General features: G+C 35.5%; 1 protein-coding gene across 1 annotated transcript in view; it reads left to right on the forward strand.

The window, feature by feature from the left end:
* Positions 1-26,587, forward strand: part of NCAM2 (neural cell adhesion molecule 2) — a 251,238-nt gene that overhangs the window by 174,618 nt on the left and 50,033 nt on the right. The window contains exons 13-14 of the mRNA XM_040265979.1: positions 7,910-8,029; positions 12,590-12,711. Of these exons, the coding sequence (XP_040121913.1) occupies positions 7,910-8,029; positions 12,590-12,711 (242 nt within the window). The remainder of the gene's footprint in view (positions 1-7,909; positions 8,030-12,589; positions 12,712-26,587) is intronic.

Consider the following 26,587-nt stretch of genomic DNA (forward strand, 5'->3'; position numbering starts at 1 on the left):
TGTAGTCCAAGGGACTCTCAAGAATCTTCTCCAACACCACAGTTCAAAAGCATCAAATTTTAGGCATTCAGCTTTCTTGAGACCCCATGGACTCTCTCTCACATCCATATATGACTACTGGAAAAAAGCATAGCTTTGACTAGACAGACTTAATAACATTTATTAAGAGGTTAAATAGCTAAAATGTGGCTTTGAGTTTTTATAGCCATGGTGCAGAGAGGGACATTTAGTTACAAAAGCTTTAACTTCAGCTCCTAATTCCTTCCCCCCACAAAAAATTATAAAAACAAAAAAATTTATAACATAAAAAAGTAATTTTGTTTAGATATTTTGGGAAATTAGCATATTTGTGAAGGAAAAAAATAATATTCTGATTACTTTTAGTTATTCAAGATACTTCTCATGGGTATTTTATAAAAATTTATTAATTTAGATTATAGAAGAAAAATTTTGGTAATTATTTATCTATCATCATTTATATACTAAATAGATCCTAAAGAAAATCAATCAAACTCCATTAGATGAATAATTTCTATGTGATAAGAAGTATTATATTTTAAACATAAAAATTATGAATAGTTTATGAAAATAATTTTGGTGAAACTATTCTTTATTTAAAACAAGGTTTTAGCAAAAAGTATATTTCAAGGAGAAGCTATTTAATTCAAGACAATTGTTAAATTGTTTTATTGTTTTTATACATCGTTTATGCTCACAGTGAAAAAGAACATGAAAAGCAGTACAGGAAAGAAAAAACTTAAATAAATTCAGAAATGATGAGCTGTGGTTTTAAAATAATGTCATCAATATATTTTTTTTAGTTAAATCCCAACACAAATAGTACATGGTTATTTAATTTTTCTTTCTACTCTTATCAAGGAATATATTCATTTGAATTATTTATTATAAATAATATATCCCTAAACTTATTTATATTAATAGTATATATATTTATATCTGTGCATGCTCAGTCATGTCCAACTCTTTGCAACCCCATAGCCCACCAGACTCCTCTGTCCATGGAATTTCCGAAGTAAGAATAATGGAGTAGGTTGCCATTTCCTGCACCAGGGAATCTTCCCGAACCAGGGATCAAACCCACATCTTTGTCTCTTGCATTGACAGATAGGTTCTTTACTGCTGTGTCACCTGGGAAGCCCAAAGTATATATTTAAACAACTTATATATTATGATCTATAAAAATCTTTAAGATAGTTTTAAAAAGTGAGATCATATTCTTTTGCAACTGATGGAATCTTTAAAGACTATATAATTTGTGCAAAAATAAAATGTATACTTTCAAGAGTACATGAAAATGTAGTTGAACTGAGATGAGTATTTGCATAAACCACTTAAGAAAACTTGAAGATTTTGCATTAATAATGAAATCATCCCAACATATTATTTTCATATATGTAAAGAATAACTGAGGTCAAAATTATGCATTATGGAAATAAATGTTAAAACATTACTTTTATTTTTATTCAAACCTGTTGTAAACTTCTGCAGAAAGGAGTAAGAGAATTTTCTCTCTCCAAAAAAAGCTATCTTGTCTTGTTTCTTATTTTAACTGTTTACACAACAAAAGTTGAATCTCAGATGAGGAACTCTGGGGATTTCATTATATTTACAGATTTATCTGAGTAGATTAAGAGCAGGTGAAATTTGGAATGATCAGTTCTATCCTAGACAAGCTTTGTGATTGTTCATGGCTACCTGATGTTTTCCAAGTTTGTGAAAACCTGAACAGTTTGATGTTCGATGGATGATACAGCAGTTCTACATCAAGGGAGTCCTTATCTCTACATTGAATGACCCATGGACGAAAAACCCCATGGAGAGATCTGGGGTTTAAGAGAGTGAAGAGAGTAAGGTTAAATTTTCATCTAACTTTAGACCTTTGCTAAACCTGATGTAAATATTAATATGTAATTTACCTCACTCTGAGAGTTGTAAATATTCAGTAGCCTCTGCTTCTCTTGACAACCAAAGGGAGGAACTGACAATCCGTTTTCTAAACAAATAAAATATATTTTGTTCAACTTCTTTTAATAAAACTCAATTCCCTTCTTAGAGAATACAAATCAAATTTTTATCTCTAGTAATATCATTTCCATACTTGTAAAAATAATGTTTAAAAAGTTCTATTTTCCTTTCATTTGTCAGTTAAAATGTCACTGTTTTTTAGTGTATCTCAATACATTATTGCCATGCATTTGCTGTACTCTTTACATTTATAGCCAGATAACAAAATGGCCATTTATAAAACACAGTTATATTAAAATCAATCAGAAACATTACATTAGTGAGAGAAACCAGCGTTTTTATAGAACTTGCCCTTGTTGCCATGTCAAAGGAGAATTCATGGTTGTTTATAATTTTCAGAAGAATTGCATTATGGTTCTAAATCAGCATGAATATAACTATGAAAGACTTAAATGTTTGCCATTTGTCCTTAGAGAACTTTTAGTGGTTTGTAATCTAGACCTACTTTCACCTAATTTTTGAGTTTGAATTTTCAATAAATTATGGAGAAAACCCATCCCACACCTTAGTTTGTGGTTCTGTTATTCTATTGTATGGACACATTGGGGAAAAGAAAGTCTTTCATTAACTAACTTCATAATTTGAGGGGCTCTATTATAGAGTACAAGGTCTTTGTATTTCAAGTGGTGGTTTGCTTTCAAGCCCTACCTTGTGTATTCAGAAACCCTATGTTTGATAATACATCAGTAAATTATGGACAATTTAACATATATATCCTCTCATTTAAGAAAGACAAGTCAAATTACAGACACAGGCTTTGCCTCCCCTGAATCCTTACCTTTCCCTCTCTTTAAATGAGCCCCAACTTATGGAGTTCTTTCAATTTCACACAGTAATCCTTATGTTCACACAATGTTAATAAGCTTCATAATAAGGGTTATTGTACCAAAACCTTTAGAGTCAGAACTCAAAAACAGACTGACTTCTTGTATATAAACTTTATATAACTGGCTTTAACCGGTTTACTTCCATGTCGCTCCCCTATAATTTGCAAAGTTCTCTATAAAAGGCCTCCCCCTCTGCTTTACCTTTAGCCCAGTGTTGTAATAACTGCTCACCATCATCGTACCCTTGTTGCTTCTCTCCTCCACAAATTGCTCTGCTGTGAAATTCAGTTATTAGAAAAGAGTCTTAGTACAGAACACAAAAATATTAATAAGAGAAACATGGATAAAATCAATTGTGGATTGATCATCCTGTGATTCAAGAAATGAGTCTCCCTGTGGCAGAAGTAGAGAGCTACTCAAAGTGCCTCACCATCTCTATGAAATATGAGAGGAAGAGGAATGCTGACAATCCAAGCCAGAAAGAACTTTTACTCAAATCATTCAGATCATTCAAGTAGGATACCTTTTTGTAGTGTGTGTAGTTATGGGGTGGGTAGTGGGAGCTGTGCTTCAAGTATTTAATCCAAGTAATATCAGCTTTTTCCTTAATTTGATATGCTCTGATTCTTTGATAACACTATTGTTATTCATTTTTAATCGAAAAAGATGAATAGTCTGACCTCCAGGCTTCTGAAGAAATGACAAATTTTATTTGAAATTAAAATTGTGTGATTTAAATTCTGTTGCTTTTCTTGTTTGTATAAAGACAAACAACTGAATATAAGCATTACCAGTCCCTCACAGCTGTGTTAGTCAAACTTGTGATTTTAAAACAATGGTAAAAAATAAAAAATAAAACAATGGTATAGGAATTCCCTGGTGGTCCAGTGGTTAAGACTCCATGCTTCCCCTGCAGGTGGTATGGGTTGGATTGCTGGCCAGGGAATAAAGATCCTCTTGCCGTGGAGTGCAGCCAAAAATAAATAAATAAAACAATGGTAAGCGGCTGCATCTTTACATCATAGAATATGGAGAGCATATTGCATACCAAAGATGTCTGTAGCAGTAAAGCATCTATGGCAACTCTCCTATATCCTTGTGTAGTATACTATGTATATAGATTATATGTGTAAATGTTTATAAGTATCACTATGACTAGCCCACCAGGCTCCTCTGTCCATGGTGTTCTCCAGGCAACAATGGAATAGAGGGGGTAGCATCCCCTTAGCCAGGGATCTTTCCCACCAGGGATCAAATCTGGGTCTCCTGCAATGCAGGCAGATTCTTTACCATCTGAGCCACCTGGGAAGTCCAATCTACACCTACTTTCAACTAATTTTTTATACTTTTGTCTTTATAAAACTTAATAAAAGTGTTTTGATTTAGAAGTTGAGATGAAAAACTCAGCCCTAAGACTTGGTTGAACCTCAGTCAGTGGTGGAATCATATCCAGAGCCATGGGACTTCTTTCATGCATCTAAAGCCTGCATCACTAAGTGTCTTATTACAAATGTTATTACAACCTGGCTAGTTTCTGCACTAGTCTCTCATAAATCACCATGCTACAAACACAAACTACTCTGTGGCATTACTGATTGTCCAACGGCCCATGCATTTTTGTTACAACCCCTGAAAACTGAACTCACTTTTATAAAGCATTAATCTCTGCAGGTCTAGCTTACTTTGATTTTGAATGTGTTAGTTGCTCAGTCATGTCCAACTCTTTGCAGTCTCATGGACTGTAGCCCGCCAGATCTGTCATGGAATTCTCCAGGTAGAGTACTGGAATGTGTCACCATTCCCTTCTCCAGGGTATCTTCCTCACCCAGGGATCGAACTTGGGTCTCCTGCATTGCAGGCAGATTATTTTTCAACTGAGCCACTGGGGAGGTCCCACTTTGATTTTAAATTTGCTATATTTTAGCTTATTAAATGATAAAATATGACACAATTTTAACTTTTAAATTCCTTCTTATGCAGATCTTGAGCAGAAGCTTTCTCTCTTAAACTCAGTGGGATTTGAAGTTCTTAGCATTTCAGCTGCCTAACTCTTAGCTTGAGTCCTTCTCCATTTCCATGACCAGTTTCATCTCCCACTAACCATTTCTTTATTGCAAATGAATTCTTTTTCTTGGGCTGATATTTCTCTGAATCCAGCGCACCAGCCAACTGTGTTTGGGTTTCCTAAAAAATCCTTTTGGAAGTAACTGAATTCAAGGCTGACTTTCCAATTTATCCTTGCAGCTTCTAATCAGTTGGATACCCCTGCTAATCCGGTTTTTCTCAGTTGGCCTCCTTTAACTTTGACACTGTGTGTTTTCATCTGAGGTTTTCACAAGGCTGTGTGCTCTCTAAAGCAAGTGCAGTTTTCTTACCCAGTAGAGAAAATGAGAAATAAAAATGGAAATTTCATTATGGAAAATGTATTCTTTTGAATGATTTTGAAACATCTATACTGGATTAATATCTATCTGGTTGATATCTGAACCATGTTTTTGCCATTAACATTTATCTAGTATATATGATAATATTGGAGGAAAGAAGGGAGCACAAGAAGTATCAAATTCTCTAAGTATATTCATTCAACCTAAAATGGAAAATGTCATCTAGTGAATATATATTATAATGTAATTATCAAAAACAGGTTAATAAACTATATTGGGATTTTATTCAGTCATTGTTCATGTTAATAGTCTTACAGATATGTGCCTGATTACTCATGATTTAATCTTTTATGATTGATTATATTTTTCTATTATGAACTGATCATTTGAATTTGAGGTTTTCCCACTGACATAACAGTGAAGAATCCACCTGCAATGCAGGAGACACAGGAGATGCAGGTACAAGCCCTGAGTGGGGAGGAGAAAACAGCAACCCACTCCTGTATTCTTACCAGGAAAATCCCATGGAAAAATCCCATGGACAGAGGAGGCTGGCAGGCTACAGTCCATGGGATCACAAAGAGTCAGACACAACCGAGCAACTGAGCACATTTGACTTTAAGTTATTATGTAAACCAGACAAAACTTCCTTTTGATTGGTCATCAAGGCATTTCCACGTCTACATTTTAATGTTTACTCTGTTTAGCAAAAGCGGTAAGGATAGAGGCAACTATGGAATTTTATTAGTTCCACCGAAGGTATTTGTAAAGATGCAAAATTTTGAAATCTGCAAATGTATTTAAAACCTTCTGGCAAATTAAAAGGACTGTCATGACCCAGGGAATATTTCTGATATAATTTTATATGCCTGTACTTTTTCAGATTCTTTCTTCTCCTTTGTGTTGTGTTGTATCCAGGGCCAGTATGGTAAATACTCAAGAAGAAATTCAGAGAGAAATATGAGAGATGACAGGCTTCAAGCTAGCATCAAAATAATTTGATTTGATTTGAGGTTATCAAGCAAATGATCCACTTTTACAACCATCAGCTGAATGACACTTCTTTGACATGACTCAAACATCTTATACTGGAGATCAGACTTCTAAATATTGAATTTCATATCTCCACTATACTCTATATCACTCACCTATATATTGATTGATTGATATTGAATATTTTATTGTGGTTTATGTATAAGAGGTTGGAGAAAGTCAGTCTGAGGTTCAAAGAGAATATTAGTTTCAATGACTTATTCACAAGTAATATTTACAATGCAGGACTATGAATGATGCAGCATTCCTCTGTTCTGCGGATTTCTGGTATAACATGAGGTTTGTTGGGAGTGGGTGTATTATGATTTGAAACATCCTAACATGAGAAACATCCTAACATGAGAAACACTGGACTGGAAGAAACACAAGCTGAAATCAAGATTGCTGGGAGAAATATCAATAACCTCAGATTGCAGATGACACCACCCTTATGGCAGAAAGTGAAGAGGAACTAAAAAGCCTCTTGATGAAAGTAAAAGAGGAGAGTGAAAAAGTTGGCTTAAAGCTCAACATTCAGAAAACGAAGATCATGGCATCCGGCCCCATCACTTCATGGGAAATAGATGGGGAAACAGTGGAAACAGTGTCAGACTTTATCTGTTTCGGCTCCAAAATCACTGCAGATGGTGATTGCAGCCATGAAATTAAAAGACGCTTATTCCTTGGAAGAAAAGTTATGAGCAACCTAGATAGCATATTCAAAAGCAGAGACATTACTTTGCTGACTAAGGTCCATCAAGGCTATGGTTTTTCCAGTAGTCATGTATGGATGTGAGAGTTGGACTATGAAGAAGGCTGAGCACCGAAGAATTGATGCTTTTGCACTGTGGTGTTGGAGAAGACTCTTGAGAGTCCCTTGGACTGCAAGGAGATCCAACCAGTCCATTCTGAAGGAGATCAGCCCTGGGATTTCTTTGGAAGGAATGATGCTAAAGCTGAAACTCCAGTACTTTGGCCACCTGATGTGAAGGGTTGACTCATTGGAAAAGACTTTGATGCTGGGAGGGATTGGTGGCAGGAGGAGAAGGGGACGACAGAGGATGAGATGGCTGGATGGCATCACTGACTTGATGGACGTGAGTCTGAGTGAACTCCGGGAGTTGGTGATGGACAGGGAGGCCTATTGTGCTGCGATTCATGGGGTCGCAAAGAGTCGGACACGACTGAGTGACTGAACTGAACTGAAGTGAACATGAAAGTACAAGATATAGATCATTAAATACACATCTTAGCTTTCATTAGGGTAGACAAAATATTTGAGATGCATTCAGTAAAGATGTTTTATTTAAATCCTATTTATTCTTGAATATTGAAAAAATGAAAGAAAATATATTTTATTTTCTACTTTGTGAATGTAAGTATCATGAAAGGAATTTTCTTCTTTGAAAGTTATTGCATCTGGGTAAAAAGTTAAAATAGAGATGAAGAAGACAATTGCCCACAAATCATTTTCCATTTATGTATAGCTCTTACTTACACTTTTCAGATATTTCATGGAAAGATTAATTCAGTGATACTGTTCCACTCAACTTTATAATAGTTTGATTTGTTTTACTTATTAAAATGTATTAATCATAGACATATCTTTTTTTCTTTTAGCAATGGTTGTTTTGAGCAATCTGGAACCAAATACAACTTATGAAATCAGGGTTGCAGCTGTAAATGGAAAAGGACAAGGAGACTATAGTAAAATAGAAATTTTCCAAACATTACCAGTCCGTAAGTAATCTGTTTTCCTCTCTGTTGTCATTCTCTTCCTTGCAAACTTAAATGGGATACTAAAATACAGAGAGACATTTCAACACTTTGAGAAAGTGAATTATGTCTTTGTTGAAGTGGTTGCTGAAGATGGTGGCATGTCAGACTTACAAAAAATAACTTTGTTCTGAAGCAAGGAGAAAAAAGCTCACTGCAATATATAGAGTAAATTTGTTTCCATCAGGAAAGTGTCTTACTTTTTCAGTCTGATTAATTAGATTGTAGTGCTCAGTCTATATTCAAAGAGAGAGTAGAAAAGTATCTGTGCAATAAATTTAACATTCTATTTTGCTGAAGCATTACCATTGCCTGTATTTCATGGATTACATAGACCCTAAGTATGAGAAAAAGGCACCACTAAATTAATTCATTGCAATGGTTACTGCAGGAAAAGAATAACTGCTGAAGCCCCCTTCTTCTTACTATCCTGTTTTGGAGTGTTTAACTGCATTTAAAGAGACACGTGTACCCCAATGTTCATCGCGGCACTGTTTATAATAGCCAGGACATGGAAACAATCTAGATGTCCATCAGCAGATGAATGGATAAGAAAGCTGTGGTACATATACACAATGGAGTATTACTCAGCCATCAAAAAGAATACATTTGAATCAGTTCTAATGAGGGGGATGAAACTGGAGCCTATTATACAGAGTGAAGTAAGCCAGAAAGAAAAACACCAATATAGTATACTAACACATATATATGGAATTTAGAAAGATGGTAATGATAACCCTGTATGTGAGACAGCAAAAGAGACACAGATGTATAGAACAGTCTTTTGGACTCTGAGGGAGAGGGAGAGGGTGGGATGATTTGGGAGAATGGCATTGAAACATGTATACTGTCATGTAAGAAACGAATCGCCAGTCTATGTTCAATACAGGATACAGGATGCTTCGGGCTGGTGCATGGGGATGATCCAGAGAGATGATATGGGGTGGGAGGTGGGAGGGGGGTTCAGGATTGGGAACTCATGTACACCCGTGGCAGATTCATGTCAATGTATGGCAAAACCAATACAGTATTGTAAAGCAAAATAAATTAAAAATAAAAATAAATAGTATAGATTTCCTTTATGTTGAATAAACTGTTAAAAAATATGAGAAAATTGAGTATGACAGAGCAAACACCATTATATATAATCTATGCATCAGTTCATTCAGTTGCTCAGTTGTGTCAGACTCTTTGTGACCCTTTGGACTGCTGTACGTCAGGCTTCCATATCCATCACCAACTCCCGAGCTTTCTCATGCCCATGTCCACTGAGGCAGTGATGCCATCCACCATCTCATCCTCTGTCATCCCTGTCTTCTCCTGCCTTCAACCTTTCCCAGCATCAGGATCTTTACCAATGAGTCAGTTCCTCGCATCAGGTGTCCAAAATATTGGAGTTTCAGCTTCAGCACTGGTCCTTCCAATGAATATTCAGGATTGATTTTCTTTAGGATGGATTGCTTGGATCTCTTTGCAGTCCAAGGGACTCTCAAAAGTCTTTTTCAACACCACAGTTCAAAAGCATCAATTCTTCTCACATCCATACATGACTACTGGAAAAACCATAGCTTTGATAAGATGGACCTTGCTGGCAAAGTAATGTCTCTGCTTTTAAAAATTCTATCTAGGTTTTTCATGGCTTTTCTTCCAAGGAACAAGTGTCTTTTAATTTCATGGCTGCAGTCACCATCTGCAGTGATTTTGGAGCCCCCCAGAATAAGGTCTCTCACTGTTTTCATTGTTTCCCCATGAAGTGTTGGGACCAGATGCCATGATCTAGGTTTTCTGAATGTTGAGCTTTAAGCCAACTTTTTCACTCTCCTCTTTGACTTTCATCCAGAGGCTCTTTGTTCTTCTTCACTTTCTGCCATGAGGGTGGTGTCATTTGCATATCTGAGGTTATTGATATTTCTCCTGGCAATCTTGATTCCAGCTTGTGCTTCATCCAGTCCAGCATTTCTCATGACGTACTCTGCATATAAGTTAAATAATCAGGGTGACAATATACAGTCTAGACATAATCCTTTCTCAATTTAGAACCAGTCTATTGTTCCATGTCCAGTTCTAACTCTTACTTCTTGACCTGTATACAGATTTCAAAGGAGGCAGGTCAGGTGGTCTGGTATGCCCATCTATTTTAGAATTTTCCACAGTTTGTCATGATCCACATGGTCAAAGAACTCGGGGTAGTAAATAAAGCATAAGTAGATGTTTTTGTGGAAGTCTCTCACTTTTTTGATGATCCAATGGATGTTGGCAACTTGATCTCTGGTTCCTCTGGCTTTTCTAAATCCAGATTGAACATCTGGAATTTCCTGGTTCACATACTGTTGAAGCCTGGCTTGGAGAATTTTGAGCATTACTTTGCTATGTGTGTAAGATGAGTGTAATTGTGCGGTAGATTGAGCATTCTTTGGCTTTGCCTTTCTTTGGGATTGGAATGAAAACTGACCTTTTCCAGTCCTGTGGCCACTGCTGAGTTTTCCAAATTTGCTGGCATATTGAGTGCAGCACTTTCACGGCATCATCTTTTAGGATTTGAAATGGCTCAACTGGAATTCCATCGCCTCCACTAGCTTTGTTTGAATTCATGTTTCCTAAGGCCCACTTGACTTCATATTCCAGGATGTCTGGCTCTAGGTGAGTGATCACACCATCATGGTTATCCGTGTCATGAAGATCTTTTTTGTATAGTCCTTCTGTGTATTCTTGCCCCCTCTTCTTAACATTTTCTGCTTCTGTTAGGTGTATACCATTTCTGTCCTTTATTATGCCCATCTTTGCATGAAAAGTTCTCTTCATATCTCTAATTTTCTTGAAGAGATCTCTAGTCTTTCTCATCCTATTGTTTTCCTCTATTTCTTGCATTGATCACTGAAGAAGGCTTTCTTATCTCTCCTTGCTATTCTTTGGAACTCTGCATTCAAATGGGTATATCTTTTTTTTTTCTCCTTTGCCTTTTGCTTGTCTTGTTTTCTCAGCTATTTGTAAGATCTCCTCAGACAACCATTTGGCCTTTTTGCATTTCTTTTTCTTGAGGATAGTCTTGATCCCTGCCTCCTGTACAATGTCACGAACCTCTGTCCAAGGTTCTTCAGGCACTCTGTCTATTAGATCTAATCCCTTGTATCTATTTGTCACTTCTACTGTATGATTGTAAGGGATTTGATTTAGGTCATACCTGAATGGTCTAGTGGTTCTCCCTACTTTTTTCAATTTCAGTCTGAATTTAGCAATAAGGAGTTCATGATCTGAGCCACAGTCAGCTCCTGGTCTTGCTTTTGCTGATTGTATAGAGTTTCTCCATCTTTGGCTGTAAAGAATATAAAAAATCTGATTTCAGTATTGACCATCTGGTGATGTCCATGTGTAGAGTCTTCTCTTATGTTATTGGAAGAGTGTTTGGGATGACAATCTATGCAATCCTCTGCTTATTATGTACTTATGTTAGGGCAGTCAAATTGACTGCAATAATTGTCTTAATTTATGACTAAGTCTTTTCTGTTGGTTATTATAAAATGTCAGATATGTTGTCTATTCTCCATTCCTGATGCCAGAGTCTTTTTCAGTGCTTCTTTTTCACCAGGACCACTGCAAATAGATCTTGACTCAAAATCCCACCTCCTGTCTAAAATTACCCTAGAATGACTTAACCTCATTTTAATAGAGCTATCCTTTCTCTGCTTATAATCCTCAGCAACCCCACTCTTCATATTTAGTCTTTCTCATATTCTCTTATTGAATCCTTTTAAGATGTTATTGTACTTTTTTTATAGAAGTTTAAATTTATATACAGAAAACATAGTATGTTAACAGCATATAAATCATCTCATTTCATAATATATTCACACTAATGCTGATACTCTTCCACTTCTGTGGAACTCTGTTCATATTAAACATATTATATTTATTATAAGACCATCTTTGTGTGAAGAATAACACCAAAGTTAGTATTTTCATAAAGAGAATTTTTTAAAAAACTTTGAAATCCATGTATAGTTTGGATACTATAAAATTTATTTATTCAAATTTATATCTAGCTTAAAAAGGTCCATTAGAGGAGATTGCTAATAAATTGCTAATTTATTATATTTCTGGTAGGTATATATTTTAGATAGCTTTATGACTTAATATGTTTATATTAATGCATATTTACAAATGTTTACAAATTAAATTTGTATTAGAAAAATGATAGTATGCTATCAATACAAGAAATAAAGCTTAAGGCTTGTGTAACACGGTGAGTTCTATTCTTAGAGCCTTTGCCCATCAGTATAAATGATATATATGATTCTGAGATTTCACAATTTTGGCATGATACTTCTAGATTTATGAATGTTGCTGTTTCTTGGATGGATAAAAAGAGGACCAAAAGTTATATTACAACAAAGGACAAATAGAAAATGGTAAACACAGGATGATGTTATACATTTTATTATATGACTGTATTTTGTTATTAAAATGCAGTATCTCTACATCTATGAAATGTGTGCTAGTATCAAGAATGTTCTATTGCTTATATAGGTGAACCGAGTCCTCCATCCATACATGGACAGCCAAGCAGTGGGAAGAGCTTTAAGCTAAGTATCACCAAACAGGATGATGGTGGAGCCCCTATTTTAGAATACATCGTGAAATATAGAAGTGTAAGTACCCTGTTTATTATCATTTTGTGATATTTTCAAATCGTATTAAATTTTCATGAATTCATAGATACATCAGAAGTAAATGCATATTAAATAAGTGTTGTTAAACAATGTAAACAGTTCTCATAGGAATTCAAATGCTAATTTTCCATTGCTGAAATTCATCATTACATATTATAGAATGTTTGCTTGTTTTCATAAAACCTAAGCATAGATAATCAAAATAACATGGTGTTTGTGTGATTTCTAAATCTCATGTTGTTCATTTCTTGCCATGGTATTCAAATTGTGATTTTTTAAACTTAGCTACTTTTCAGAAATGAGATATCATTTTTCCCTTTCTTTCTGAGTTTAGCAGAATATTTCACCTTCCATTCTACTTGATTTTAGTAACTTCACACTAAACTATTTTTTCAACTTCAGTTACTTTAGGTAGGATTCATACCTCAAAATTACTTCTTAATTAATTTTTATGAATTATTAAATTTTTATTAACTCAAAGTACATTACTATTTAAATGGATTGTAAAAATAAATCACTCTAATCAGCGTTTAGCAAATAATGGCCACATTTAACTTGAGAAAGAGGGAATAGATTTCTTCAAATTTAGTTAGCACTAACTAATATGGGATTTTGGACAACTCAAAGCTGCCGTGGGACTTGTCATCTATATAGGGAATGAAGGATCTCTTGTTTTACAGAGTGATGGAAAAGTCACCTGATGGACTCTACCTTCATCTGAAAAATAATACCGAAGTTCACTAGAGGTGATTTCTGTTAACAGCTTTGCCATAAGAACCATTGAGTATTTAGTGTGGAATATGTTGAAAGGTGGAACACAATTTTATATTAAATTATGTGAAATTTATTTACTAATGGTTATTATTATCCCTGGCTCAGTGGTAAAGAATCTATCTAAGGCAGGAGATGCAGATTCAATCCCTGGGTAGGGATGATCCCCTGAAGGAAATGGCAGCCTACTCCAGTATTCTTGCCTGGAGAATCCCATGGACAGTGGAGCCTGGTGGGCTACAGTTCATAGGGTCGCAAAAAGTCAGACATGACTTAGCGACTAAACAGCAACATGATTATACCCATAATAGCATATCAATTCTATTTATTTGTTTTCCTCTTCACCCTTTCAAAATTCACTTTAGTCTGTTTAATAAGTTCCCTTAAGTCTATTTCCTATTCAAATGCATGTGCTACTATCATTTTTAATTCACATACATCTTTTTATATTTATATCACCTGCTCATTTCTTGTAATTTTTGAAGTGTTACACGAAATCTAAAAGTTTATCTAGCTTCCAGTTGGCATGATGACATTTTTGTATTTGCTTTGTATTGTCAGTGTAATGGTGCCCTTACAAAGCAGGTTGAAAATTATCCCCCCTTTTTTGCTACATCAGGCATACTTTGGAAATTTAAGTGATTGTATTATTTATAATTTAATTTTTCTACCTTCTGTTACTAATGTTTATGATTAGCCCCATAATGTCTCAATTTCTTGCTTATGTTTACTGAACTTATTACTACTTTCCAAGTACATTATATTTTAAAAACAGTGCAATTGTTCCTTAATAGTACCCACTCCAGTGTTCTTGCCTGGAGAATCCCAGTGAGGGGGGAGCATGGTGGGCTGCCATCTATGGGGTCTCACAGAGTCGGACACGACTGAAGTGACTTAGCAGCAGCAGTAGGTAGATGAATTTTTAACTGTTTTCCCACAAATCCACAACTTTCTAAGTTATAATATTGTTGCTTTTAAATTCAAACATCTAAATTTTGAAAGGTAGGAAAAAAGGGAGTTTAATTTTGAGTGGCTTATGTCAATATTTAAGTTTAGACCTCAGTTCAACCTTTTAAATTTCTGATTGATATCCGCTTCCCAGGACCTCTCTCTGTTGTAGGTTTCATACTGGGGATGATAAACAGCTGTGTGTGTCTTATGGCTAATCTGCTATGGAGGCTCCATGCCCTCATTCCAAAACAACTCTGAATGGCTCACTAGTTTCTCTTTGATTCTGATGGTATCTTAGTAGTCAAACCCAGTTTTTTGGTTATTCTTACTTGGCCATCTGGAAACTCTTTGAAAGTGAAAGTCTCTCTGTAAGGGTCACAGGGTTAAAAGAAATTAGTGGAATTAAACTGGGATAAAAGAACATGAATGCAGATTGTAGCCTACCATTGTGCCCCCCAAAATTTATGATGAAAAATACAGATGGATGGTAAGAACTTCTATATAACCTCAATAAAAACCCATGGTGAACTCAGAAATTCAGTAAGTTGTAAAAATATGTTTAAAATACTCTGTGTATGTATAATTTCTACCTAAAACTAAAAGCTATGCTTGGCTATCTAAAGAGTTGATACTCGAAAAAGCACAAATGTTTTATTGAGTTTAACCAGAATCATTAATTCTGACTGATGATAGCAAATGTGATTTCAGATTATATCTTTTCTTCCTCTATTAGTGGTTTTATATTACATAGCATGTATATTTTTGGAATGCTATGATTTTGTTCAGCTATACAGTCAAACATGCAAATTGCTTTTCCTTATGTTCTTTCATCCTTAGCATGCTGGCTTTTGTCTTCATATAGATTATATTGTGTACTAAGATGTTGCCTACACATCTCCATTTAGAACATGAAGAGAGCAAAAGGATGAAAAGGAGCAACAAGCTGTTTAAGATGAATTTGTTTTTCCAGCAGACTCTACACAGTTTTCAAAAGCTACATCAAGCAGAATTAGAATTATGTCTCATTAGATAGAATATGGCTCATGACCATCAATAAATGAAAAGTATTATATCTGGGAGGTGGGTCAGCTAAACATTGGCATTGTCAACATACTGTTAATTATCTTTCTCATTATAAAGGCTTTATTAATCTGCTAGGGCTACCATAACAAAACGATACAGACCAAGTGGCTTTAGCAACACAAATGTGTTTTCTCACAGTTATGAAGTCCGGAAGTACAAGATCAAGGAGTCAGCAGATTTGTTTCTCCTGAGGCCTATCTGCTTGGCTTGTAGATGGCTACCTACTTGTTGTGTCTTCACATGGCCTTTTTTTCTGTGTGCACACATCTCTTCCTCTTTTTATGAAAGTATTTCTTCCTCTTTTTATGAAAATATAAGTCCTTTTGGATTAGGACTCCAGCCTAAGGACCTCATGTAAGCGTAATTACCTCTTTAAAGGTTACATCTCTTAATAGAATCACATGGGGGGTTAGAACTTTAACATATTAATATGATGGGGTATACATAATTTAGTCTATAGCAATGCTGTCTGCCGTGAATCCTATATATCTAAAAAGACACACTATTGGCACTTTGGATGCATTACAGTCGGCCATCCAGAACTCAACCACCCATTACAGTATGTGTTGCATCTCCCAACCCCACTTACTCTATTGCAAGTAGTTGAAACCAAAAATTTTCATTAGAGTATTACTATATCTGTTTAGAGCCAATAAGATTCACAAAATGGAAATAGACATTCAAAGGAAAATATATGTATATATTTGAAAACATAAATTGCCATTTAAAATGCTGCCAAAATGTATTGTCATTTCCTTAATGAAGATTAGAATTAATTTTGTGAGAAGTTATGTGCGAAACATACATGGACACAAGTATAGTATTAAGTATAATAAGACTAGAAAATTTTTAGAGATTCAAATTTACAGCAGTCATCAGGGTATTTTACCTTTATACATAGTTGATGTAACTCAGATTAAGATTTGAACAAGCACAAGTTTTGTTTTGTTTTCTTTTTCAGTAGTAAATCTCTAGCTTCCATTGTTTAATGTTTGTTTCCCCACCTATCCCCAACCAACCTAGCATTAGCAATGCCCTGCTTTTGCCTATTTACTCAATATGTAAGTTTACTTTGATAATAAATGAAAGTTTTAGTTCTTCCTCAATTCCATCTCATTGCTCCTAGCCATACCTTTCATCACCATATACTTACTCTTAATTTTCATTATCCAGCTGTTTACAACTACCAAAATTCATAGATCTCTTTTTAAAGATCATAATTGAAATGATTGTTAGCATAATTTTAACAAAGCAATAATTGACTAATAATCGATTACTGGGTTACTACACTAAAGCCTACAGGTATTTTAGCAGAGAACACTGCTTTATTAAGGAAATTGGGCTTTTATGGTAAGATTTGTAAAAGTAATTCCTCACACCCTTTGTATTACAAGGAAGTTATTGCTAACTTTTAGGCCAAAAAAAAAAAAAAGCAGAAAAATATATAATCATATATAAAATGACATTTTCTGACAGTTTTAAATGGACAAACTGAAACTTACAGAATTTGAATGGCTTAGTCATGAGTATCAGTGGGAACAAAACATGAGTCTATAGTCAGAAACAATTTTGCGACAGTAAGGGCTGAGTTTAAATATGCCTGTGGAGATTATATTGTCTCCTCAACCACTCTCCCATCTTAACTCAGCTTACCTATCTACTTTGCCTCCAAAAACAGCCATTCTGATTCACTTCATCTTTACCAAATCATTTAGTGTTATGCCTTCTATGGGTTTCCCAGGTGACGCAGAGGTAAAGAGTCTGCTGATGAAGGAAACCCAAGAGATGTGAAGTTTTGATCCCTGGGCTGAGACGATCCCCTGGAGAAGGAAATGGCAATCCACTCCAGTATTCTTGCCTGGAGAATCCCATGGACGGAGGAGCCTGGTGAGCTACAGTCCATGGGGTCGCAAAGAGTCAGACAGGACTGAGTAGTAACTGACCATGCACACATGCCTTGCACTCCCAAACACTAATATAATCTCCATATCCCTATGTTTTTCTTTCCCTCCCTTTACCACCTCCTTCGTCCTGCATAAAATCATACTCTGCAGGTCCAATTGAAAATTCCAAAATTTGGTATAAAGTTATATTCATGTGGTTAAACAATATCCCCAACTTGGGAAGAAATAATTTTTTACACATTTTCTTTCTCCATAGGTCACTTTTCATGTTAAAAACTTACATGTTCAAAATTAGGTCACTAAATGTGTAGCAGTATTTGCCTTGACATTTGCACTTATATTGAAATAATAACTATTTCAAAAATAGCTTAATTATCTCTTTTCTTTGTATGAGTCTAAGCCATTTCATCTATTAATATTAGTTCCTCAAAATGAATGAATTCCACAGTGGAGTAAAGAGCAGTTGAACAACTTGAAATTTTATTTAGCTATATGCAATAGATTTTTTAATTGGACAGCCTATGGGGAAATTAAATCGGTAAATTCAGAAAGTAAGGAACATGCTTATGATTTTTACTTGACTGCTTCTTTGACCCTATCTTTCAACTCTCCTGTGCACAGGACTATATGTTTTATAATCTAGGAACAACAAGATGCATTTAGTACATACCTTATGTCAGTGTTGACTTATAGCAGACATCATATCTGAATATTTACACCTGCCTTTAACTGAACAGGAAGACCAATAATATTGTAATATACAGAATGTTTAACTTCCTATAGATAATGAATCAAGAAACATTATATATTGTCATCTAGTAGATAGAGGGGGCTTCCCTGGTGGTTCAGATGGTAAAGAATCTGCCTGCAATGCAGGAGACTAGGTTGGGTTCGAACACTGGATTGGGATGATCTCCTGGAGAAAATTGTGGCTACTCACTACACAACTTTGTTCAGTGGCCTATTAAGAAGACAGAATTTATGAGAACAGAACTAGGGGAATAAAAACAGAATTAGATGTTTCCATGGACCCTTTGTGAAAATTAACATCTCTAATAAGTCAGTGAGATTAAACAGTGTATTTGGAAAATAAAGACAAACATTAATGTCATAATGTGTATAGAAAAATTAAAGTAGTCATTTCAAGTACAGAATATTTTTTACCTACTTCGTATTGTAGTGTCAATAAAACTCTGCATAATTTAATAAGTTTTTTTATATGCTTTCATCAGTTTTTCACTTTTCTAACTGGATGATAGGTATCAGATCCTAACTATCACTTAATTTTGGTAAATTAAAAAAAAATTGCCTGATCTAAGAAGGGCTATATAAAATTCATAACATAACATCAATTTTGAGGAATATACTTTAGGGACTAGCAACAATGCTCTAGCATATGTTTCTAGGTCATAATTGACCTTCTTAAGCCTGACTAAGTATCTCAATGGCCATAGTGGGGGAAAAAGATAATTTTGAAAAAAGTATTAAAATAATATATAGAATTGAGATTTTATTGGCAAGAAAACTTATTTTATAATCAATTGTAAATAATTTTCTAGTAACTAATTTGTAGGTTTAATTATATTTAGGTGTGCATACTGACATTTATTTAAAGCCATCCAGTTATGTTTTGAAATATTTTCAACCATTGAATAGCTATGGACAATCCAGTTCCAGTTCCTGTTCAGTCACTCACTCGTGTCTGACTCTTTGCAACCCCATGAATCACAGCACGCCAGGCCTCTCTGTCCATCACCATCTCCTGGAGTTCACTCAGACTCATGACCATTGAGTAGGTGATGCCATCCAGCCATCTCATCCTCTGTCGTCCCCTTCTCCTCCTGCCCCCAATCCCTCCCAGCATCAGGGTCTTTTCCAATGAGTCAACTCTTTGCATGAGGTGGCCAAAGTACTGGAGTTTCAGCTTTAGTATCACTCCTTCCAATGAACACCCAGGACTGATCTCCTTTAGAATGGACTGGTTGGATCTCCTTGCAGTCCAAGGGACTCTCAAGAGTCTTCTCCAACACCACAGTTCAAAAGCATCAATTCTTCAGCTCTCAGCTTTCTTCACAGTCCAGCTCTCACATCCACACATGACCACTGGAAAAACCATAGCCTTGACTAGATGGACCTTTGTTTGCAAAGTAATGTCTCTGCTTTTGAATATGCTATCTAGGTTGGTCATAACTTTCCTTCTAAGGAGTAAGTGTCTTTTAATTTCATGGCTGCAATCACCATCTGCAGTGATTTTGGAGCCCAGAGAAATAAAGTCTGATACTGTTTCCCCATCTATTTCCCATGAAGTGATGGAACCGGATGCCACGATCTTCGTTTTCTGAATGTTGAGCTTTAAGCCAACTTTTTCACTCTCCTCTTTCACTTTCATCAAGAGACTCTTTAGTTCCTCTTCACTTTCTGCCATAAGGGTGATGTCATCTGCATATCTGAGGTTATTGATATTTCTCCCCAAAAAAGTCCTAAACTTTTTTGTCTATTTTTTATTTGCTGCTAGTGAAAAAAATGATTTGTAATCACCCTTGTAGTGATAGCATCAAATAGACTAATTGTCTGAATGAATAAGTATATTGACAACTCAATGAATAAGTTGGTCTATATTATGCTATTATAATTGATCCTGTATCTAGATTAATAAATACAGGAAATACTAAATATAAGGGTAAAAAACTTTTACTGTGTGAATTTTCATGGAATGTGAGAACACAGAAGGTGATGAATACAAAAAATTAGAACTTATTTTTCCCTCAAGACGTACCTGAATGATGGAGAGTAGAAATACATAAAGTAGAGTCCAATTTACAAAAATTCACCAAGCTTCAATACCTGAAAGAAGAGCAGTTTAAATCAGCTATAATAATACTTAAAAGGGGGTTAGAACCTGAAACTCTCCTAAAAACTTCTAAACCTTGCATCTTTCCCAGTCACAGTGGAATGTTTGTGTGTGTATGTGTGTGTGTGTAGGTGTGTATGTGTGTTTATAAATTATCCAAATTGCTAAATCACTACTCATATTCAGAGTACCAAGCAAAACTTCAGAGAATTCTGAGCCTTCTGTAAAGTCATACAAGTACCAGGAAGTCCAGGAGTCAGAAGGTGCCTTGCACAAGAACACAAAATTTTACATTGAAACACATTGGAATCACAGAGACTTTAACATTAATCGTTAGTAGGAGCTCACCTCGTCTGTTGTCTTTTCCTTTCATAATTATTCAGCCTTTATTTAAGATGATATTTACCATATATATTCTGAGACTTTGAAAAGAAACTTAGTGGATTTCTCATTATGAATAAAAACAGTCAAGGAATAACAAGTCAAGTCCATAAATGATAAAGCCAAGACCCTCTCTATCTCTCCTTCAATCTCCTCTCTATACAGATGATGGCAAATCTTTCCCTAAATACTAATATTTTTACAGAGAATTGAGTAGAGTTCCCTGTGCTCTACAGTAGGTTCTTATTATATATTTTGTATGTAGTAGTGTCTGTATGTCGATCCCATCTCCCAATTTATCCCTCTCTCCTCCTTTATGGCCCTCATAACCATAAGTTTGTTTTCTACATCAGTGACTTACTGTTTTTTAAATAGATTCATTTGTACTATCTTTTAGATTCCATATATAAGCAATATCATAGGAGATGTCTCTTTTTCTATCTGAACTATTCACTCAGTATTATGATATCTAAATCCATCCATGTTGCTGCAATGACATTAATTCATTCTTTTTTATGGCTGAGTGATACTCCATTGTGCATATGTACCACATCTTTGAGCTTCCCAGGTGGCACAGTGGTAAAGAAGCCACCTGCCAATGCAGGATACACAAGACATGTGGGTTCAATCCCTAGGCAGGCAAGATCCTCTGGAATAGGAAATGGCAACTCACTCCCGTATTCTTGCCTGGGAAATTGCATGGAAAGAGGAGGCTGGCAGGCTACAGTCCATGGGGTAGGAAACAGACAGACACAATTGAGAGAGTGAGCACACACACCAAATCTTTATTCTCTGTTGATGGACGTTTAGGTTGCTTCTATGTCCTGGATATTTTGAATAGTGCTGTGGTGAACTTTAAGGTACATATATCTTTTCAAAGCATATGTTTCTTCTGATATATGCCAAGAAGGGGGATTGATGGATGATAAGGTGGCTGTATTTTTAGTTTTAGTTAGTTAGTTATTTTTATTTTTAGTTTTTTACTGTTCTCCCAATTGGCTTTACCAATTTACATTCCTACTGAAAGTGTAGGTGAGCTCTCTTTTCTCCACACCCTCTCAGGTATTCATTGTTTGTAGATTTTTTTTTTTTTAAATGATGGCCATTCTGACCAGAGTAAGGTGATGCTTCCTTGTAAGAAAGAAGAAATAAATAAATAATTTATTAGAAAGAAATGACAATGAAACATGACTACACAAAATCTACGTTGTTATTCAGTTGCTAAGTGGTGTCCAATTCTTTGAAACACCATGGTTTTCCTGTTCTTCACAATCTCCCAGAGTTTGCTCAAACTCATGTCCATTGAGTCAGTGATGCCATCCAATCATACCATCACCTGTCATCCCTTTCTCCCCTTGCCCTTAATCTTTCCCACCATCAGGGTGTTTTCCAGTGAGTCAACTCTTTGTGTCAGGTAGCCAAAGTATTGGAGCTTCAGCTTTGGCATCATTCCTTCCAATGAGTATTCAGGGTTGATTTCCTTTAGGATTGACTGGTTTCATCTCCTTGCAGTCCAAGGTATTTTCAAGAATCTTCTCCAGCACCACAATTCAAAAACATCTATATTTCAAAATTCAACATCCTTTATAGTCCAACCCTCACATCTGTTCGTGACTGCTGGAAAAACCATCAGTTCAGTTCTGTCCTCAGTCATGTCTGATTCTTTGTGATCCCATGAAGTGCAGCATACCAGGCCTCCCTGTCCATCACCAACTCCCAGAGTTTACCGAAACTCATGTCCATTGAGTCAGTGATGCCATCCAACCATCTCATCCTCTTTCGTCCCCTTCTCCTCCTGCCCTCAATCTTTCCCAGCATCAGGGTCTTTTCAAATGAGTCAGCTCTTCACATCAGGTGGCCAAGGTATTAGAGTTTCAGCTTCAACATCAGTCCTTCCAACGAACACCCAGGACTGATTTCCTTTAGGATGGACTGGTTGGATCTCCTTGCAGTCCAAGGGACTCTCAAGAGTCTTCTCCAACACCACATGTCAAAAGCATCAATCTTTCAGCACTCGGCTTTCTTTATAGTCCAACTCTCACATCCATACATGACTACTGGAAAAACTATAGCCTTGACTAGATGAACCTTTGTTAACAAAGTAATGTCTGCTTTTTAATATGCTGTCTAGGTTGGCCATAACTTTCCTTCCAAGGAGTAAACATCTTTTAATTTCGTGGCTGCAGTGATTTTGGAGCCCCCCAAAATAGTCAGCCATTGTTTCCACTGTTTCCCCATCTATTTGCCATGAAGTGATGGGACCAGATGCCATGATCTTAGTTTTCTGAATGTTGAGCTTTAAGCGAACTTTTTCAGTCTCCTCTTTCACCCTCATGGATTCATGTTGATGTATGGCAAAACCAATACAATATTGTAAAGTAAAATAATAATAATAATATATAAATCAATGATAAATGGTTAAAAAAAAAGAAGAAGCTCTTTAGTTCTTCTTCACTTAAGGGTGGTATCATCTGCCTATCTGAGGTTATTGATATTTCTATGCAATCTTGATTCCAGCTTGTAAGTCATCCAGCCCAGCATTTTGCGTGATGCACTCTGCATAGAATTTAAATAAACAGGGTGACAATATACAGCCTTGATGTACACCTTCTTCTATTTGGAACCAATCTGTTTTTCCATGTCCAGTTCTAACTGTTGCTTCTTGACCCGCATACAGGTTTCTCAGGAGGCAGGTTAGGTGGCCTGGTATTCCCATCTCTTTAAAAATGTCCACAGTTTATGTGATCCACACAGTCAAAGGCTTTAGCATGCCAATGAAGCAGAAATAGGTATTTTTCTGGAATTCCCTTGCTTTTTCTGTGATCCAAAGGCTGTTGGCAATTTAATCTCTAGTTCCTCTCCCTTTTCTAAATCCAGCTTGTACATCTGGAAGTTCTTTTTTTTTATGTCTTAATATAAATTTATTTATTTTAATTGGAGGCTAATTACTTTACAATATTATATTGGCTTTGCCATACATCAACATGAATCTGGCATGGGTGTACACGTGTTCCCCATCCTGAAACCCCCTTTGATTTACATACTGTTGAAGCCTGGCTTGAGGGATTTTGAGCATTACCTTGTTATCATGTGTAATGAGCACAATTGTGCAGTAGTTTGAATGTTCTCTGATTGCCCTTCTTTGGAATCAGAATGACAACTGACTTTTTCCAATCCTTTGGCCACTGCTGAGATTTCCATATTTGCTGGTATTTTGAGTGCACCACTTTACCAGCATCATCTTTTAGGATATGAAATAGCTCAGCTGGTATTGCATCACCTACATTAACTTTGTCCATAGTAATGGTTCCTAAGGCCCACTTGACTTCACTGCCAGGATGTCTGGCTTAGGTGAGTGACCACACCATCGTGGTTATCTGGGTCATTAATACCTTTTTTTATATAGTTCTGTATATCCTTGCCACCACTTCTTAATCTCTTCCTCCTCTGTTAGGTCCTTCTTGTTTCTGTCCTTTATTTTTCCCATCTTCGCATGAAATATTCCCTTGGTATTTCTAATTTTCTTGAAGAGATGTAAGTCTTTCCCATTCTTATTGTTTACCTCTGTTTCTTTGCATTGTTCACTAAGAAGACTTTCTTATCTCTCCTTGCTGTTCTTTGAAACTCTGCAATCAGTTGGGTATCTAAAATTTATTTGACACAGCAAAAATAGTTCTAAGAGGGAAGTTTATTGCAACACATTTTTACCTTAGGAAAAAAGAAATCTCTCAATTAAGCAACCTAACCTTACTCCTAAAGTAATTAAGGAAAGTAGAATAAACAAACCCAAAGTTAGTAGAAGGTAAGAAATCATAAAGATCAGGGCAGAAATAAATGAAATAGAGATAAGAAAACAATAACGAAGAACAATGAAACTAAAAGCCAGTTCCTTGAGAAGATAAATGAAATCAATAAATCTTTGGCCATACTCATTGAAAAAATAAAGGGGGAGAGGGGAGAGGACTCAAATCAATAAAATTAGAAAATGAAAAGGGAGAAGTTACAACTAATATCTATTTACTGATATTATGATTTTAGAATAACTTTTAAAGTGTCCCCTCAACTGTCATATGGCTCTGCTGCCTGTTTTGACAAAAAGGATTGCTTAAGAGAAGCTATATCAAAGTAAATGACCATTTTTTTTTTTAGTAGCTGCCCTTCAACTTTTAATTGGCTTATTAATAATAGCTCTACTCAGCAAATCATCTCATTAAATTACCTAGGGGAACATTTGCAACTAGATTATCTTAAATTGTTCCCTAGGCATTTAAATTCTGTAAATCAGGCACTCTACAAATGCATAAATGAGATTTTGATGCCCAGGGGAGTATTTGGTAACACCCACTTTATTTTCTGTATTCCCTAGGAATAACAATTAAGGGATTAAAAAAACTCCTTGTCTAATGGTGAATGGAAAATGAAATTGATTTAAATTGGGGAAAATATTAGAGCTCCTTTTGGTTCCTTTAGGCCATCAGTCCAACTATCTAAAATGATGGAAGGGCTTTTAATTCATCATATTAAGAGCCTCAACAATCGAGAGTTAAGTGATTGGTGATTTAAAAGTCTATCAGCCTGTCTTGGACTGATCTGGAAGTTTCACTTCAAATGCTGAATTCTCAGAAATATTTTTGGAAGATTACCTAAAGGACATGAAGCCTATTCATCCTTCTGAATAATGAATGGTATATTGGGGTAATCCAGATATCAGCTTCTGGCTTATTTTCTGGCTCTTTCTCCTACATCTCCATTCAAATCCAAAACAAAATTCAACTCCAAATTTCCACACAAATACTCACTTTCATCAGTATTTCACAGTTAAATAGAATTTGTACTGAATTATTGGGTAAGGGGATGTCCACTGGGGCTACTCTCTACTGCTTTGTGTAACCTTTATCCTTATCTAATTCTTCAGTCTTCCTATTTCTCACCTTGTCCTCTCTGAATTGTGTATACATACAATTTATAATATATCAAATATTTTATATGTATTTTATGTGCTGTGTATGTATGTTTGTGTATATAATTAATGTATCATATATGATCTAAAGTTACTTTTAAGTGGAGATTTTTGTAGCTTTTTTTTTTCTTTTGTCAATACCTATAACAATAAACGTAAAGTGGCTATTTTTGCATCTCCCAGTGGGTCTGCATCTTTCTGAGGTTTTCAATCGTTGTGCCTGTTTTTGCAATTTTAAAACTTCTGTAAAGGAATCACATCTTCATTAACTCAATGAGGAAGAATGAAAGTAAAGTGGAACTGGAATTTCTTATTCCCTATTAAGTTGGCATTACCTCCCCTGAGAAAACCTTCCTGGTTCCTGGACTCTCTTAATCCTTCCTGTTATTAATATATACTCACAAAACACCTTCTTGTTTTTCAGACTTCATGTCCTCCTTCTGTGCTGGTTTGTAAAGTCTGAAATAAGTGTTGAACATTCTTGCTAACTATTGTCTTCATATTTCTAGAACAGTCTCACTACTGTACTAAAGACTGAATAATTGACAAATGAATGATGAAGAAAGCAGATGTTGGGATAATCATGGCTAGTGATACAGTTGTCCCAAACACTTAAAAAATCCACCTAGGATCCTTCCTTAAATTTACTAGTCATTTAGTGGCTTAGATGAGTTGCAAAGTTTTCTGGTCCAAATTGTTATTTTCCAGTGGCTTTTCCAATACACTTTATAACACTGGACACCAGCCTAGTCTAATTGATTTATAAGTCTTAAAAGCAAAGGAACATACCCATTGTTTATATGATAATTCTAAGTGCTTGTCCAAAGTCGTTGGCCTCACTGTGGGGAGGGGAGTAGTATCTCCAGTTTTAGATGAAACAATAAAAGAGACCAGATGATTTCCTTTATAATAAAAGTTCTGCAGAACCAAAAATAATTATAAAGAAAAGAGAAT

The sequence above is a fragment of the Oryx dammah genome, unplaced genomic scaffold, assembly GCF_014754425.2.
Source record: "Oryx dammah isolate SB20612 unplaced genomic scaffold, SCBI_Odam_1.1 HiC_scaffold_2, whole genome shotgun sequence".
In the NCBI taxonomy this organism is placed as follows: domain Eukaryota; kingdom Metazoa; phylum Chordata; class Mammalia; order Artiodactyla; family Bovidae; genus Oryx; species Oryx dammah.